The sequence below is a fragment of the Gallus gallus genome, chromosome 8 (genome assembly GCF_016699485.2).
Source record: "Gallus gallus isolate bGalGal1 chromosome 8, bGalGal1.mat.broiler.GRCg7b, whole genome shotgun sequence".
In the NCBI taxonomy this organism is placed as follows: Eukaryota; Metazoa; Chordata; class Aves; order Galliformes; family Phasianidae; genus Gallus; species Gallus gallus.
Window position 1 is genome coordinate 17179487 of NC_052539.1, and position 20191 is coordinate 17199677.

The following is a 20191-nucleotide window of genomic DNA, read 5'->3' on the forward strand; positions in this document are numbered from 1 at the left end:
GAGTAAAAAGAGATGGGAATGTGGGATGACTTCATTTCGTGTATTGACTTTTAACGACAGCATATTTTAAATGGAAAAATTCCTGAACCTCTTTACCCAGAATAAATGGCTGTCTTTACATATGTATTCCTAACGGTCTACAACTGCTGTGCGAGATGTGCTTCTGCTTGTGTTTGCATATTCACTAGACCTCCACTTCTGTTATTAAACTCAAAGTTACATATGTATGAAGATGTCAAATATTACTTAAATGTTATGTTTTATTAATTTCATCTTAGAAAGCTTGTACAAAACCTACATATCAAATAGCCAGAGAACAGCGATTTTACGTTAGGAACTTCAGACATATACACTTGCACACATACAGCGCTTGCAACGGTAGATGAAACTACTTAAAAGAATGCATTTAAATTCTGAGTTTCAAATTCACCTCACAAGAAATACATTCCTAATTCACCTCCCAAGAAATACATTACTACAAATCAGAAATGAAACCTAATCATTTAGCAACTAGACCTAACCAAAGCCTGAAAAGAAAGGAGCTGCTAAAAGCAACCCGCCCTCCCCCCCCCCGCAGCTATAAAGCCCTGACTTGCAGCAGCCTTGGCCAACCAGCACCCATAGCTCCCGAGCAACTACTGCAGCACCAGTGCAACCCTGCACAGCCGGGAAGAGTGAACACACACCTCTGTAGGGAGCCAAGATGAATGTGATGGATATGAACTTGCAGCTGGCTTTAAAAAAAAAAAAAAACAAACAGGATGCCACAATGGCAGTTTGCTTATGCATGTGTAAGATTTGCTAAAAATTATTTTCAAGCTAGAATTCCTGAAACCATTACTGGGGAATGAGAATGCTTAAGAAAAACAGAACTACTTTCACTTAGTTTGAAGTGAAAACAGATTTAGCATGCTGTGGTGGTAATTTTCATAATCTAAGAATAAAATGAGGGATGCAGGAGCACGTACAAAGGCAGAATTTGGCCATAAGAATTGTGCTTCAACATTGGAAATCTTCCCATGACCACGAAAGCAGTAAGGTATCAGTTCAAAAAAATTCACAAGAGATTTCCTATGCACTTGGAAACATGACCACTAAAGCAATAACCCCGGTGAGTTCAGATGAAATATAGCTGGGATAGAAAAAAAAAAACCTAACAAAATTGTTTTTATTTTCTTTTTAAATAAAATATTGATGATTTGTTGAATCTTTGTAATTACTGAGTAAACATAATATTAAAAAGCTAAATAGTTATTACTGTACAAGAAGGTGCACCATAGTTCTGTTTTCATTTGCCCAATAAATATACAATAACATGAAATCTTGTTTTCTTTTTACAGTGTAATCTTGTGGGAGTCTACGGGTACGTGTTAAGGATGAAAACTTGAAGTAGACAATAAAATGCAGCAGAAAATACACAACTCCCACAGGCCTTTTCTTAGGGCTACCCAATCTGATTCACTATCAATGAACATGTATCAGAACTGTATGGCAAAGTAATTTAACCGAGTGTTTGTTTCTTGCTTTCAACCTCTTCTTACAATTTTAATGCATTTAGTTATGACCCATTTGCTTTTTAGTATTTATGTTCACTAAGTCCAAAGCAGTGACTTGTTAAAAAAGACAGATCTTTTCTCTTATTCCCATTGTAGCTATTACATCAGTGGTAGTTTTTCTGGTTCCAAATCATTCTTGTTCCAGTACTTTCTTTTCTGTGTAAACGCTATTATTATGGAAATGTTATTAACCTGAAACTGCAGCATCAGATAAAATAGGAAAAAAACAAAAAACAAAAAACAAACAAATAACAACAAAAACAAAAAACAGAAAAAGGAAATGTAGATTCCAGTGGAATACATAAGTGCCAACTCTAGATCATTTCTAAAGTGCTTTTATAATCCCATCTTTCTATCCCGGCTACTTTCTACCACGTATGTGAAAGGCCTACAGGAGCCATGAGAGCCTCTAAGGAGCTGACTGCAAGGCAGGGACAGGAAAAATCAGACAACTAAATCCACAATTAGTTGTGCAAAGTAAATGGAACAATCTGCCAGTGACAGTGACTTCTGCCTGGAACGCAGCCAAAACCAAAACCTCATAACAGCAGAAATACCAACATTTTAGAGAAAATATTTGTGCCTAAGGAAGAAGAAATGTAAGTAAAGTCATATTCATAATCCTGTCATATTATTCATGCACGTATGTTTTGCAAGCAAAATGCAGCAGGGATTAAAGACAGTGTATGTCTTAGTACACAAACTAAGCTAAGCAGATCTGCACTGCTGAAAAGTAATCAGTTCAAAAGACCCAATTAAATGTCTCACAATTTAAGCAAAATAAATAGCCTAAAGCAATGCTTATTTACTAATGAAAACTTCAGTAGTGCAGCATCGTAATGTCTGAGCAATTTACACAGATTATTCACACTGAGCGAACACGAGCGCAGCATCGTGCCTTGTGGGTCGAGCAGGTTACAGATGAGAAAGGTAGGGTTGGGTACCAATGTAGGAGCTTCATGGAGCAGCATTTACTTATGAGGCACAGTACTAGAGCAGAGCCACAGCAAATCCAAGTGCAAATCCTCAAGCACAGTGCCTAACACCCAGGTGAAACACTGCAACAGACTCAGAAGAGAAGAGACTCTCAGGCAAAGATCATAGGATAATAGTAAAAGCCCTTTAAAAACCTGTTCTTGCAGCACGGTAGATCTTTGTTATCCATGGCTTGATATTCAGCACATTCATAACGTAGTTAAAAGTTGAATCACTTAAGACAGCTTCTGAATCTTTAGTAAATGAATAGCAACTTGAACAATTACACTATTGAAAATGCGTAGCTTTATCCTTCACTTCAAATTGTACAAATCTTAAATACATTTCAGAATATCACCCACTGTAATTACTAAAATAAGGTATTTTAAAAGATAGAGGTGATTCGTTACTGAAATTCTTCTGAAATGTGGAAGTCTTGATACCCCTGTACAGCTCACACTTGCACTGAACCTTCAGGACAGTTCAGCACAAAGCAGGCTTCACTCGCTGTGGGTCTCACAAATTCAGCAAAGCTCTTTTGCTTGCAGAAACGTGTACCCACTGTAACTGTAGCTTAGCCTCCAGGTAAGAAAATCTTACTAATTACAGAACTGACCACTGAGGAAACATGAGGTCCTTTGGTTTCCCTTTGCAAAGAGCAGGATGAACACAGTTTCAAATGGGGGTGTGTGTGTAGGGGTGGGCCCTAACTGACCTTTAACACATGTTCCCCCCAAGTAATAAAAAAATATTATAACCTGTATCAATTAGGAGCAATTATTTATAAAAATGCTCACCTATTGCAGTTTGAATATAGAAAAGCCATCGCATTTTTAACAAGGGAAATGGGAAATCACTATGGGATGCCCTACTTAGATTAAATTAGCAAGGAACTTGTTATCAGACCATATAAAAGATACACCATAATAAGATGTGACCTTGCAGAACCTTGGAGCCAATCTGATTTTTTCCCCCTGTAACCCTTCCTAATTATCTGCAAAGTTACAGACCCTTTTGTGGCAGGTTATTTTTCTGTGAATAGTGAGGGGTTTGGGGCTTTTAAATATTTAATTAGTCTTCTGATATGAGAATTGTTGCACATGACAACTGCTTCGATTTTCAAACTGTGTTCATCCTAATTATGTTCAGATTTAGATTGGTCATCCCAAACCTCTCACTCTTGTAATTATTTACTCCTTAAAGATCATTCAGTAGAGAAATATTTTTCACTCTGATGGCTCTTTCTTTCCACAAATGGCTTTTCTGGTCCGTTAATTACCCACTCAGAGGATTAGAGTTTGTAATAACACAAGAGATCCTGCATGTAAGATGAGTTTTACAGAGTGAAAAAGAATAAATTGTTTTTTGTAAACTTGCCTAAGGGAATAACCCCTTTTTGGGTTATAATTTTCATCAGCAGAGGCCATGTGCCACCACTGCATCTCTACCAATTCCACAGGGCTGGGGAGTGATTTGTTTGCTTGGCTCAACAGAACGTGGAGCAAAATGCTGAGCAAGAGGCCAAAGACAACTTGGTAATTTTACAAGATTTATAAAAGTGCAATCAACTAGCAAGATGGTAGGATCCTTTTGTTCATCACTCTTTATGTGGATCTCATGGCTTTAATGTCATATATATTAAACTAATAGCTATTAACAAAATTACAGCTTTTCTTATTTCATCTGCTCATTTTTTTTTTCCAGAAATGCTGTCCCTTGATAGGTCTTTAATCAACCCTGTATCAGTGGTGTCATTTTCTATTGAAATGTGTCTGAGAATCCTCACTACAAGTACTTTCTTTTCTTCTAAGAGGAATGCCTGCCACAGAAGCACTGTTATTCATTACCCGCAGTGATGGCTGGATTCAATTATCATGTGGAAATCTTGCTAGGCTTCCAGGTACAGGACAGGACTCCTCCTGCAGAAGCATATCCTGTTCCAGCCTGGGAAGCACAATTCCACTTTCTTCTTTGACTTGAAGGTAAGGGATTAAGTTACTCTTTTGAGGTGTGTGCTTTCCAATTCCTGAAACTTCCTGTTTTAAACCCAATAACACCTAGGGAATTGCTTTTGTTTGCTCACTTTTACATCTCCAAAAATCCAATGGATTGTGTGGTTTTTTTTCTACTTAAGTCAAGTACATTCACCTCTGTAAGAAACCCATCAGGAAAATTCAGTGGCTTGACACTGTCAATGTACAGATAATCTTTAATTGTGTCAAAAATATTCATAATCTAATCCTTTTATCAAACTGTCTACTACTGAAGGAGTCTCATGTGCCTGAACAATTAAAAACCCCATGTTAGCTATACATAGTACTGTATTACATTTGATGCAAATCCTTTTCTATTGAAATAAGCACTGGGCTGACAGCAGGAAGTGGCTGATAAGAAAGCAACAAGGCATTGCTGATGGCATTCATGATAACTGAGCACTAACTCATAAGTGTTCTGTCTACAGCACATTACCCAAAGTGTTCCTGTTTTAAATGCGGCTCCAGGAGGTGTTCTTTTGCTATAACTCAGCCACGAAGGCAGCAAAATTATCTAAGAAAGCTGGATATACAAAGTAAATGGTGTTTTTCATACCCATCAGTGATTCTGGCACTAGAATAATACAATGAAGGCAGTATCAATGCCACTACATCCTAGATGAGAAAACACCTACAGCTTCATAAGTGTAATAGCTGAGCTGAGTTCAATGCTCTTAAGAAATTCAGTTAACATGGAAAGGTTATAGGTTCCGAACTGGTTATTGTTACACTTAAATAACTCAGCCTAAATTCACGTAACAAATGGTCACAGAAAACGGAACACAAAATCTGAGCAATGTTGAACAATAATTTTGGAGTCCTGGAAAAATACATGTATTAAACTCATTTTAAAATTGTTCCTTCCTCATATATATATTTTTATATATCACAAGAAGCATGATACCTGAGAAGCAATGAACAGTAAGGTTAAAGATCACAGCTGCATAGATTACTACTAAGAACAGAGGATAGATGCTCTTGCACATACAACAACAAAATCTTGCAATATGAAACATTATACAGCTCTGTGTCATTAAGTAGTAGTAAGACCTTTTCCTGTAAGGTGTTAGAACTATATGACTTTGGTCACAGCAACTTGCACCGTGAAATGATTCTGCTATCTAACTTCTTTCCTAAACATTACAGAACCTGGGGTGAGCAGGGGTTGCTGTGTGCATGCTAGAAGAAAATCAAAATTCAAAGGCTCCTGAAGCTACTGTACTTCAGCGAATAGCTGAAAAAACGCAGTCCTCAGTATTAAACTCATAGTAAAGATTCAATACTGACAGTATACTATGAAAGAGCTTTGACATGGAAGAATTCGGTGTCTTAAGAGCCTTTCCTCCCCATTGATGTGCCTACAGCAGGCTAAAAATACATCAAATACTGAGTATTCAATCTATGTAACACTCTTAAGACTGCATTAACTTCATTGCAGTAACTTGTTTTATAGGCTCAGTTCATCATGACCTATAAAATGTTAGGCTGAAGTGCTTTAAATATCTGCTAACACCATGTGGAGGCCTGGGAGTACAAGCCACTGTGCTGTGAAGCGGCAAAGACGGCGCTCTTCTGAGAAAGTAGCACGCACTCTTATGTCACTGATATAAACAGGGTAAGCATGCTAAATAATGGATGAAACAGGCAGCCCATCTTTATATACACAGCAGTAAAATTCTTTGTTTGATTTTATTTTACCAGCGTGACAATAGTTCTTAAGATTGCTGCTTAAAAAAATGTAAAAATTGTCTATCACAATAAATTAAAAAACGTAAGCTCAATTCAGTCTTAGTTATTATATGTAAGAAAAAAACTGAAGACCTTTTTCATTTGTGGCCATAGAATTTTTGCTAATTATTGTTCTGCAATACATAGAAAATAAAATGGAAAGAGGCAAATTATCTGTGTCTTTCAGTAATCATGGCCTATTTATTAAGCAATTAGATTGCAATTTCTTTATTAGAGAGATTAAAAAAAGAAATGCTTTAAAATACTGTTATGGCTTGTATCTTTGATCCTTAAACTTTTCCATTTCAGCAAGCTCATTAATGTCAAAATGTCACGAATATGACCGCCCCTTTTTAGGCTGTATAGCCTGAGTACATGCATAATCTATGGGAGTTTTTTTTTCTTATTGAATTCAACTAAAAAGCTTAATTGAGCCACAAAGGTCAGAAGGTTCTTTTTATTATAAGTAGGAGATTATTCTGTAGCAGAAAGAAGTTTCCAGAATATGAGATCTGCTCATTTTTATACTACTCTGTGGACGCGTTTTAATTTTTAAACCATTGCTACTGTTCTCTTCTGAATAAAAAAGCTTCACTGTAATAATTTTAAAATTCTATTTCCTTTGTGTTACTAATGAACTTTTCACTTTCTTTCTGAAAGCTGGCTTTATGATACTAGCAAGTAGTCATAATTTACTTACGTATATTTAATTCATAATAATCTATCCTAATTTCCGATCTATACTCTGCTCTGCCCATCTTCATGTACCTTTTCCATGTCAGTTCTGTTTACTAAGTGATATTCAACGGATTTCCTATAGTGCAATGAACCTTAACAGGCAGCTTTTAATTGCCTCGCATAGGAAACCACATCACTATTAATTCCACAGCAACAGTATAAAATAAAACTATTGCTTCTCAGACTCTAGAGCAATTAGACCTCTCGGCTATTTGGCTAACTCTGCTTCATGATACCCAGTGCAGTTAATTATATTTTTTGATGTTAATAGTCTCTGTCAGTTTCAAGCATAACTCCTCTTTGATGAATATTTAAATTATATTTGAATAAAAAAATAATCTTGGTTACATTTCATATTCAGCAGTCATCACAGCTTAATAAAGGTCTCCTCGGCAAGGGTTGAGATAAATGGTTATATGAACACATGTAGAAAGTCCTAAATCAACTTATCAGATAACGTGCCTGGTTTGGCTCAGTGTTACAGAGGATATATTGGGGTGGGAGGAATTAATAGGCTTCAATTATTACAGTATTATTCCATATGAACTGTATTTGACACAGTAATAATATATAAGTAAATTAGAATTTTTTAATACTGAAGTTATGAATGCAACTAGAGCTGGAACTTCTCGGGGCAAGACTAGAAATTCAGAAACTATATAAAAAGTCACACAACTTTGCCCAACATAATATAATAATCATCTACAACTTTGTCCAAGAGAAAGTAATATTCAACTATAAGGTGTTGAAGGTTAAACAATGCTGTCTATGTCAAATTTTCAAGAGAGGTAATTAAATAGCAAAAGCATATAATATATGATTAATTGTAAGCTAAACAGCACGTACAGCTAGTACAGCTCATCTCAGAAATCTGGGAAAAAAAAAAAAAAAAAACCAAGAAAACCGCAGTCTGAAGAATCTATTCTTTATGGTACTCAAATACACAACAGTATAAAATGCTTAGAAATGTATGTATACACATGTATAGTTATTTATATTTATTTTAACACGTGAACAGCAAGGAAAGTGGTGAATATGTATATACCATTTTGCTAGATAAGATGTATGCTGACTTAAGAAGAGCTTGATTTTTTTTTTTTTTTTTCCAGTAATAAGGGAAATAAAAGCAACTTAAATATATATGGAAATACTAAATAAAATATGAAGCTACACCCTGGCAAAATAATTAATCCAATCTTTTTTAAACTAAATCTAAATTTTAAATGTCATTAGTTGGTATCAATGATTCTTTTATTGTTTCTTTGTAGCTCGTCCAATGCTGTGATTACAGTAATGTGTGTGCTTGCACATGCGTAACATAATTTCCTCTGCAGAAAATAATAAGAGAACACACCACAGTAAGACTAGCAAGTACCACTGACAGCTATTTCACCTTACCTTACTGCTCAGAACCTCAGAATTTGAGGGTTTGTATTTAATCAACTATGTAATACCACGGTGGAACAACTCCATTAATAAAAAAAAAAAATCAAACACTGTTTTTAATGAGTAAACGAGACCTACTACTTTCATATTAAGTATTAATGACCATGAAAATGAACAATGCTAGATAAGGTTATTCTCAGTCACGGTTGTTCCAGGTTTTTTTCCTGCAGTAAAGCCAAGGACTGCGGTATGCGTCATGAATATTCTAGGCTCTGTGATTATGCCTACTTCATGAAAATATGCTACGTGTATTACTGCTTTTTCTCTGTGTGAGTCATAACTAAGTTTTGAGACTAACACACAGGAAAAAAACAAAACAAAACAAAAATCAATCAGGCCAAGGCCTGGTACTGTGAAACGTGCAGTTTAAAAAGCAAAGAGCATTTTAAGTTTCTACTGCAGAAAAATACTGATGAGGGTGACAGTTGTACTAAGGACCTACATCTGTTTCAAATGAGCAGAAACCTTCATTTTTCAAGGATACTTAAAACAGATATCAAATTTTGATAACCTTGTATGGTGAATGTTTAGGGAAGCTGCTGTCAGCAAGCTGAAGCTGATACTACTGGCATGCCAAAGCAAAAGGAGAACCTCACAGATGAGATGCGCACAAATACCATAGCTGCTCTGCAGCACATGAATTCCGTGAATTTCCCTCCACACATCGCCCTACGCTATCTTGTGATCAATACTGGTGTTTCTCTGACACGGAAAGGACAGAAATGCAAGCTCTTAATGACCAGAAACAGCAGAAGTTAAGGTATACCCCTTGCTCTGAGACACTTTCCACAACATAATATCTGTAGCAAAGGGAGGTAATCTTGGTCCACAGAAGGAAAAGCAAGGGAAAAAGCATGAATGGCAGCAGGGGTCAGCAGAGTCTTGTCTGAGCCTGGCAGACCCCCAAGAAAACCTGCACCATTACCACAATTCACAGGCTTTTTTCAAGGGCTCACAGGCAGTTCTGAAGGGCAGAGGATCAAATCCTGCCCAGGAAAACTGTCTTAAGTCACATTAAAACATTCAAGTGGGTGGCATAATACTGTCTAAATGCTTCTTTGTGAAAGTGCTGCCAAAGCTCTAATTCTGTTCTGCAGTGACCCCCAAAGCTTGCTCTGCTTTCTGCTAGAGAAGATGTACTGTATGAAGTTTGTGTTGTCCTGGCTGCTTCACTCTGATGAGGGAGATTAATCAGTTACAGCAGAGGTACTACTATCCCTCCCAGCTGGCAGCCTAGTGGCAGATTTTCTATATTCACTCATGTTAGGGAAGAAATCAAACTTGTTTTCACTTGAAAGAAAACTAAGACAGTATGAGTGTCTCTACTGCACACCTGACAAGGAGGAAACAGACAAAACACTCCAAAGATGTGCTTTCTTCAAAGGAGAACTTATTTTGCTTTCTTCCAAAAATGCCTCACTCTCATTTGTTTAAAGGATTTTTAAAATTATATATTTGTTAGACATGCGAATGGATGGAAAAGAACAAACATCCCTGTTCTCCCACTCCTCATGTTGGAGGGACTAAGGAGAAAATAATGCGTTGAGAAAAGGAATGGGTCCGACCCTTCCTTAACCCTGCTCTAGATCACCCTGTGAGCAGAAGGTTTTCTTTCCTTCCATTTTGAAGACCTTCACTCGAATGCAGCTGTCCTGCAGCCCGATGATGGATCTAACAGATTACAAGCATTACCAAGTGAGAAAAGTTCACAATAACAATAACATAAGCATGAACTCCTCACTGCTGTCACTGATGGACATGGTAATGGACGGTACATGTGTTGCATAGGCTAGGGACAGGACACGATGAGTGCATCAGACAGCATCCTGACTGCTGGAAACAATTTATGCCTTTCTTAATCCATTAACCTTCTGCAGTAAAGTTTTAAAATGATATTTCAAAGAATTAAAGTTCCCTAAGTTTATCTATTATACCTAATTTTTATTTTTCTCTTTATGTATGTATTACAATGAAGTTTGCTTTTTTGTGCATAGTTAAGAAGGAAAATGATAGCGATTGAATATGGAAGAATACATATACATTTTACATGAAAATTTCAAGACCATTTCACAGTGCAAGATTGATGTAACTTTCTTTTGCAGAACAACAATAAACTGAATATATCAACTGTAAAACTGTATTGTTAATGATGTATGCAAAATCTGTAGTTTAAAGAATAGGGAATTTTTCTTCTTTTCAATAATCACAACTATGTTCTCTGTGTCAAAATACAGATCAGAAATTCCTCTCTAAAACTTCAAGGTATTTTAGCTTTTGCTAGGAGAAAGACAATGCTTTTTGTCCTGCAGTCAACATTAATTGGGCTTTCAACACTCCACATGCTTGAATTATGCCTCAATGTATATTTATTCCGTAGATTCAGTGTTAGTAACTTGTATCTGCCAGACTACCTGAATATTTAAACACACAGGCAAAGAAATTCAATTCATTGTACCAAAACCATAAAAGTAGTCAAGGGGTCTAATCTTTAAAATAAACAGGAACTTTCCTAAGCAAAAAGTTTAGGATTAGGAAAAATGATTCTTATTTTAAAAAAATCCATTTTTAATTCATAAGAGAGAGGTCCCAACATGCCAAAAAGCTTCTTTGCAGCTTAGTATTAAATTATAAAATTGCATACACAACGTTCCTGAATATTTGAAATGTACTGAGTATGTACTTACACGTACTTTCAAGTATCTGTTATTATTTTAAGCTAATAAAACAGAAATCCAAACAGTGTGTGGTACCTATGAAATCCTCATTGCCTGTCCTAACAGCAAACCATGCCCAGCTGCAGCTGGAGCCCACAGAGCGAGGCTTTGAAGTGGAGGTTGGAAGCAGAACATCCTCAACGCCAAGGTAGTTTGAAAATAACTTCAGCAATCCACCTGCAATCTACTAACAATGGAAGTGGTTGTAAGTAAATTTTACCCTGTTAATTTTCAAATCTCTGCTGCATCTATAAAGAGCAGTATTAGTCAGCCTTATCAACTTCAAAGCCTTGTGACAATTTCTAGCCGCAGCCACAAGAACACACCTTACGAGTGAGCAACTGCAGCAATTTCCTTAGGCTGCTTTGCATCTTCAGTTTCCCTGTTCCTGTAATTCCTTTTTAAAATGTAAAGGAAGCAGGAAAGATTTTTCCCTGGTAGAGCACAAAAAGTTTGACTGCCTAAATATACTAGAAATAAGCTTATTATTATCTATACTATATATTATATTATATATTATTATTATCTATATTATTCCTATGTTATTCGTATTTCTAAGCTAAGTCTTAAATCCTGGTAGGATCTCCAACTTAACTACATACAAACGCCGGGGTTAATTATCAGAGAAATATGGGAGGGGAGAAGGATTTTCTAAAGGTCTAGTCCCTTTCTTCAAAGCTTCAATTTTACCCATGCCACTCTGAAGTTTAGAATCTAAATACATGAGGAAGACTTTATTCTAGAATAATTGGGATGTAATTTCAATCAGGAACTAAAAATTTAATAACCACTTTATAAAGGTAAAGCACAGCAGTGAAGTCATTAGTGTTCTAGCTGGGCTTCCTAGGAAAACATTAAGTTAAAAATCTTCTAAGAACTGTAGAAAAGAAAGAAAGGAGGGAGAATAGCTGAAGTTTTTCAGATGAAGAGGAGCTGATGCAACACAAAGTTTGCTAGAATCTCAAAGTCTCTCAAAAGGAAGCAGCACGTGTGATTGGCTGTGATAAACCAGAAAGCTCATGTTATTTTTCGATCTTTAGATTTCACAGTATTGATCTCATTGAGCTAGTGTTTTCACACTGTAACTAGAGTAAATGTAGTTGCTCTACAAAAGCTGTGGAGAAATGTTGCAAATGAATGATGAGTATTTAATAATTGCCACAACTACTTTTAAGTATAGGTCTAAAATGGACTAGAGTGGTGAAAAGTAGTGGTAAAGACACAGCTGTCTGAAGTGATAAAAACATCTCATTAATCCTTAAAAGCAAACACTGTAAGGTGTTAAGTAGCAATGTAGAAATCATTGCAGCTTATTTCTAAAGGTATGGAAGAGAAGTTTCCTTTGTGTTCATTTGTTCTAATGGATGAACTGATTTTTTCTAGTCAATGGAAAAAGAATACCAATGAGTCTGACAGTCCTTCAGGTGAGATATTTCCTAAGCACTTGCTGCCATCAAAAAACAGCTGATGTGATACTTTTAGATATCAGATCAAAGACATGAACAGAGTGCCAAGCAATAGTTTGCCTTAGAAAACAACAATAAAAAATTAAAAAAAAAAAATTACAATCACCAATAAATAGATGAGATGCAGAAACTTTAATATTTCCATAAGAAATTTTCAGTGTTCTTCTTCTATGCTTTCAACATAGCATAAATTGACCTATTTTCTAAAATGATTAAATAAGGCAAAGGAAACAAGCTTTTCTTACTTAATGACAGGATCTAAGAAAGAGTACCATGAAACAAAACTTCCAAATTACTATAAATGCCACACACAAATAGAAAGCAGCACATCAAATGATCTATGTCATTTGTTCAGACAATGAAATAGAATGAAAATGATAAATTCTTCCTGAGCACAGAAAGGCTGAATCAACGTCATACATACGATCACATATTATCGCATATTCATTTTGGCCTGTTGAAAAAGGGGTAAGACTAGAAGACTGAGGAAGTTCAAAAATATTCTCCGCTACTTACAGTTGATGAACTGAAAGGGGAAGATTGAAATTTCAGCTTTCCAGTAACAGTTTCATGTCACTTTAAGCAAGATTGTGCCTCTGTATTTGTTTCTGACTACCTTAATCTGTGTATTTGCAGTGAACATAAGGAGGACTTTGATCAAAACACAACATGCATTTTACACAACAAGAAAGTCTACAGAGAGGCACTACATTTACAAAAGCAATTGAAGGTGGTTTCAAAGGGAGTTGACAGATTAGAAGATGATGACACTGCTGCTGCAGTCTCAATGGAAATCTGGCTTGATCTAATTAACAGCAACGAACTGGAACCACAAAATGATAATTCAAACATGATTTAAAGAAGTTATATCACCTTTTTATTACCTAAACAATGGAGCTTTTCCCTCACTGATAGCAGAACAAGTCACAGGTTGAATACAGAACAGGAATAAAAGGCTTGATATCCTTAATTTTCCTCTACTGTATGAAAATAAAACTTGATATTAAGCATAAATATTTGACTACAGAAGTAGAGAATGTCCACGTGTTCACATGAAAATAACAAAAAATTGCCATAGTTGTAGTCATAAAAATGGAGTGAATAGGGAAGTCAAAAAGGAAGATTATTTTTAAGATGTGTTACAGACTTCTACACTCAAACAAAACACAGCATCATGTAAGATGACTTGCATGTCTGACTTCATAAATCTGTGTAAATGCACTGGAGAGTTTCCAGCTTATTCCCATTGCACACACACACACACCCTTTTTTTTTTTTTTTTTTTTTTTTAACTCCCCACCCAAATTAAAATATACTAGGAGAAAAACCTCCCATTAATCCTGAATATTTTTGTTCACTACTTTCCCTCAACTTATGAGGAATTTTTTTTTAATTTATTATTTTATTTCTTTTTTAGCTTTAGAGAAAAATAGAAGACCAAATAGATTTTATGTAGTCTTAAGACATCCTTTAGTTTAATGAGTAAAAATGTGAGTGAACGATTAGTGTTGACATTTCCACAACTGTCAGTATGAGTGGACTTAAGCTCATGAAGCCTACAGTGCAAGAATTTCTTTGCATCTTGGTTCTAAAGCAAATTTTTTACTGGTTCATCCTCCATCTTATGTGACAGTCGCTGTCACTAACATCTAACATAGCTAATATAGCATGTGCTTGTATGCATATATACATGCATGTATAATGACATATAATCATCCTGGCATTTTCTACTTTATGAATTTTGCACATGGGAAGCACATTATTAGCTACATTCAGAAGAAATATGTATGTTTGTCAGGGAATCATAGAATCACCAAGACTGGAAAAGACCTCTAAGATCATCCAGTCCTATCATTCACCTATTACCAATATTTCTCACTAAATTGTGTCCCTCAATACAACATCTAAACATTTCTTGAACACCTTTAAGTACAGTGACTCCACTTACATTGTAGAAGCTACAACCATTTAGATACCGTCAAAGTGCTCTTTGACAACTTAAAAGGCAAGAATATAAGGAATCTCCAAATAAGCGAATTGTTTCATATTCCTTGCACTTATATTCTTGCTTTTTCCTTTGGCACACAATTTAAAAAACCTCCCTAATTGTAACATTTCTGTACAATTGTACAACTGGTAGTGTACAACTGGAATTGTACAACTGGTAGTTGTTAATTCCTTCTAATGTTACTGTATAGAAATAAACTATCTCAATATCAAACTTACAAGTGCAATACAGTATTTTATACAGCATCACCTCAGTTAAGATATTTTTCCTCTTTGATCCTCAAAATGACATATATATTTTTACCTTTGTGTCATAATTTTGTAGGCATCTGGAAGGAAGCATTCAGTGTTCTCCATCTGGAAAGGGTCAGCATCACAAATCTTGTCATCTGTCCGTCCATAGTTAGCACTTTCTATCATAATAACATCACTTCCTGGACACCGGAGGTCAATGGAGTAGCCTTCACAAGAGAGCTCTCTCCTAACCAAACCAAACGGTAGTGCTGCTCGACTGAAACCTGAAGAAGAAAAAAAATGAGGTTGAGCTTAAAGGATATAAAGGATATATATATTTTTTTCTGTCGCATAGGCAGTAACTCTCAACAGCACGCTAAAGGTAAAGGAAGTGAACCTTTAAACAGTCTGACCTACTACCAAGTTAAGTGAAGCATCTTTCATGAACCTGTCACATCCTGACATCACTTCTGCTGTGTCCTTAATCTGAGAAGAGAGGAAATTCCTCTTCACTACTTCTAACCCTTGACAAGGCAGCATGTCTGCATGGTTATTTTGTGTATTCCTGTTCTTGCCTCTCTTCTCCCTGCTTCTTTCTTCCTGTTTTGGGCACAGACAGGTCATGTTGGAAAGTGGGAAGCAGTAGAGCAAGCTGGAGTGAAAGAAACAGAAGTGATTTAAAAAAACAAAAAAACACACAAAGAAACAAAGCCACGACTTCAAGGTAATTTTTTATCTCCATCTCCAGGAAGAGTTCATTTTCTTTTGCTCAGCTACTTTATGTCCCCAGCATGGATATGTCTGCATCACTAATCTAATCTATGTTCTCATACCTAGCTGAAGTCCACTTCTCCTCACTGTATGTTTTACAGAACTAAACTACAGGCAGAAGCAAAAAGACTTTGAACAAATGCATAAATGACTAGTAGAACAAACTGCAGATGTGTACCATATAGAATCTCCCTCTCCCTCCCAAAAAGTACTTCAAAGAATTCTCATTTTGAAAATATTTTTTCTGTGTGAGCAAATTCCTGTAAATAGGTAACTTCTCTCTAATGAATCAATATTAATTTATGCAAAAGGCACATACAATATAAAAAAACTGCATAATTCCTTGTACATAGCTACTGGTATATTATTATTAAACAGAATATTTCTGTCTCTTACAAAATGAGGGCACTACCAAGAACTAGAGGACAAACTGAGTAACGTGGTAAGTGATAAATACCTGTATCTTTAAAATGATAAATCTCTGATAAATTTTCAGCAGAATCACATGTATTTCCTTATTTTTTTAAAAAAGTCGCCCTCAGAGAGCAGCACAAGGCCATTAATATTTCAGTGCAGGCGGTTGGAGACAAGTTGTGACAGCAAAGAGAAACAGCTAGTAAGTATGGAAAGTTGGAAATCTACAGTGTTTTGAAAGCAAAGAAAATAAGCTTTAAAAAAATTGATGCGTTAGAAGAGGCAAGGAAGCTAGGATCTAAAAAGATCAAGAATAACTTGAGATAACCCCTTGATAGTAAATTTTCATATGAACCAGAGGCTGACACTTTTTCTGCTGAATTAATGATCTGTGGATTCAAACTCTTACTGTATGAAGATGATGATCTGCTACAACTTTGAGGAAGTGCTGCTGGTAACAGCCATATTGGTGTCAGGACATGGCTCCCTAGCAGCCATCTTCCCACTCTCCCCTCTGTAACACCACTGACTTTTGCTCAACCGGTGCAGAGGATGAGTGCCAGGCCACACTGGGCCCAGCCTCTCTGCACTGAGGGCACACAGCTGAGTGCCTCTCTTTTAAATTTTATCGATCCACATCCTATGTAAAAGGGGGAACTGCCGCCCTGACAGTGCTTCAGTATTCGCTAGTTCGAGAAGAGACCATGTTGCTGTAGAGAACACAATTCCATTTAAAATGCATTTCTGGCTGTAGGTTTGGCTGAACATGTCATATGTAATAACAAACACTATTATTAGAGGCTTGCTGAAGTATCATGAGCTGAAAGCTCTAAAGAGCTGAAATGCGAATCCATCGCATTAACATCCTACGTATTCCTCCCATGCAGCAAATTAATACAATGAAGACGGAATCTGTGCACAGCTCACCAAGGGCATGAAATGGGCATGCAGAGGGGCCCAAACAAAGCCCTCACCACACAAACATGCAGCAGTTCTTTGATTAATTACCATCTCGACAGCCACAGCAGGACCAAAAATAATGCTGCTGGTGACTGCCATTCCTACATCCTAATATACCTGTCAAATTTAACACCATCTCCACAAAACTCGAGCCCTCTGGCTCACAGCAATGCTGCCTGCACGCCTTGCATACAGCAGGGCTGTCTCCAGCAGGGGCTCAGGCAGCGTCCTCCCATGGGAGCCCCCTGCATGCCACTGCACAGCCTTGCCTTCAGATTTCCATCAGTAAGGAAAGCGAAGCCGCTGGTTCTGCTGCCCAAAAGGGAATTTTGCCAAACAGAAGAAGAGAGGCTGCAGGCTGATACCCCTGAGGTCCAGCATATGGATGGCTACAGTGCCAGGCTGACAACCACACTAAACTGCTTGTGACGAGCATCAAACCCTTCCTGCAGGCCCAGCAGCACAGCCAGTACTTCACATAGGAGGAATTCAAAGACAAGACTGCCATACTTCTGTAGAGTACCTGCAAACCCTACTTCATCATTCGCGGCAATTGGGCATTGCTGTAAGCACTGCAGACATATTTCATCCTGCCTTTTTTTTCTTCCTCATACAGCCATCTAGGAGAAGTTCTGTATTAGGACAAACATTCAAAATGCTACACCAAGGTTAGGTCACCACCAGCAACAGAGGACACACCAGAGATTGTTACGTACGTGCAATATTGCTAAAGCAGCAAGCAATAGAACCAAACAATGCAGCATGTGTTAGGTGGGGAGACTATTCTAAGGAATTGCTACAGCACAGAATTTTAACTAAATAAAATAAATAAATTTTAAGTCCACTAACAAAACTGCTGTGATGTTTATTCTGAAGCTTTATTTGTAATCTTTTCCTATCAACAAAGAAAAAAAAATAAGCATATCAACAAGCAAAGTGTAATTCAATCCATCTTGCAACCCTGACAATCGAAGAACGAACTAGTGGGAGGCCCTGTGAGCGAAAAATCAATATTGCAGCTTTGTGCCGTGCAAATGTGAATACTGCCAAATAGCAGTGCTTAGGGTAAAATGAACTGTTTTGCTCCATTTTCTCCTCTCTGAACAAATGATTTTGAAACGACAGCTTTTTTTGGAGCTATAAAATGTCAAGCAATAACTCCCTGTGCTTTAGGCAAGTGATTGGAATAAATACCTCTTGGCAACAGGTGCAATGACTTAGGACTGAAATTCATTTACATTCAGGAGATAATTCCCGATAAACAGATGCACTGCCACAGGATGGAAGTCTGAAAGACTGGCATCTTAACACTGCTGCCCAGTTCTGCATTATTCCAGGGCTTTTCAGACCTAAGTATGTGGCTCTGTCAATAATTACTGTTGTCACCAGTAAATCTGTTATCTCCAGCGCAACTCCTCATGAGTACTTTCAACATCCTATTTTCTAACCAACCTGCATTCAGCCTGCCCGGCTTGCTTCACTATACCTTGCAAAAATGTATTTTGTTTGGCTGTCCTGTACAGCTGAAATCACCATTCCATCCTTCTGCTAATTGCTTCAAGGCAAACTGAGCAATGACACCAAAGGAGGAGTGTCCCTGTAAAGAGCTTCCTGCTCACACAAACCCTTTTGGGGCCAAGGCTGTCATACATACATCCTGGACAGTAACCCACATAAGATCTATTACTTATCTATTACCAAATGCCACATCTGCTGTATATGCCCTCTCTGATTCATTTGCATACATGTATGGGTTTTGTCTTTTTTTTTTTTTTAATTAATGAAGGAAGAGTAATACCAAATAAGAACAAGAGCACATTGACTGTTTTGATTATAAGAAAACTTCCTGGCAAATAAGTCTCCTGCACATTTTATCTGCTCACAAATTAGTTGAGCACAGGCTCTTTATTGAAAAAAACAAATTTCTTTCACAAAATCACCATTTTAAGAAAAAAAAGGTGAAGGGAATATTCAGTGGTAATAAGCATTCTTTAATGCTTTATTGATCAATACATATACAGAAACACTGAGAAAAAAATATCAAAATGAAACATCACAAACAAAAATCTTCCCTCTTGTACTTTAATCTATGAATTGAAAACATAGATCTCCTACAAAAGGAAAGTAACTCAGAACTGTGTTTCTGAAATATATCAGATTCACATTTGGCTAAAAATGTTTTATGTAAGTTTGCAATGCCTTATTTACCACTGGTTCCTTACCAAGAAATGATTTGTCTATAGAAAGATAACCTAAATTTGTCAAAGTCCAAAGGAAAGTTAATAATTCACAGCTTCCTGCCCACCAGCACTCCATCTTCTTGAGCTGTCAATAATAAGAGTGTGTGCTAAGTTTGGTAGATAAAAGCGAAAAGGAGCCACTACATTTGAATGTTCACCCCATACAGAGGAAAAATAGTGGAATGTAAACAGGCTAACATCAGTACTTCTCAACATCAGAAGCAAGGAACCTTTGATTAAAACTTAAAGCACTGAGAGAGTAAACATGGAAATATAAAATTATTTCAAAGAACGCGGATACTGGAAGAACTGAGATTCCAAAACAAATCTTTGCAGAAATACATATATATGTCTCAGTGAGCAAGGAAATACTGCTTCTTGTGTTATTTGGCTCTAACAGAAAGGTCTTTTTAAAAGAGCACATCTTTTCAAACAGAATGTTTACAGTTGTCTCTTTCACAATCTCTTTTATTTTACCAAATCACGAAACATGATGATTCAAGTTTGACACAAGATGAAGCAATGCATCCTGGGCAGAATTTCAATAATATATGTTGAACAAACACAGAGCCCGACAAAACCTGCGCTCAGCATCCTCTCAGTTGCTTGGTGAGGTGCAGACGCGTGCACAGAGGTTGCACGGGGGCAGCAGAACACACTTCACCATCTGAAAATCATGTAAATTCTGAACACGGGCTCTGAAGAGCATTTATAATTCTTCAAAAAAGCCTTGGCTTCCTGCAGTTTCTAAAGAATCCCACAAACTATGCACGTATGTCAAGGGAGACTTCTCTCTCCATCTCTCAGCGCTGTATACATTTCATACAGACAAGCATGTGATTTTGTTAAACAGCTTTTAAATTATCCAATACTAGTCAACAGATCACTACCAACGACTACAACGATAGA

The 20191-nt window shown here is 36.7% G+C and overlaps 1 protein-coding gene across 39 annotated transcripts in view; it reads right to left on the bottom strand.

Moving 5' to 3' along the window:
* The window catches only part of ADGRL2 (adhesion G protein-coupled receptor L2), a 382604-nt gene that overhangs the window by 55874 nt on the left and 306539 nt on the right, over nucleotides 1-20191 (bottom strand). For 38 of the 39 annotated variants that reach the window (NM_001190477.2, XM_040704627.2, XM_040704617.2 and 35 more), the window contains one exon: nucleotides 14968-15181. In NM_001190477.2, the coding sequence (NP_001177406.2) occupies nucleotides 14968-15181 (214 nt within the window). Of the gene's footprint in view, nucleotides 1-14967; nucleotides 15182-20191 lie in introns of those variants that run through there. The other variant, XM_046944450.1, reaches the window with a different exon arrangement.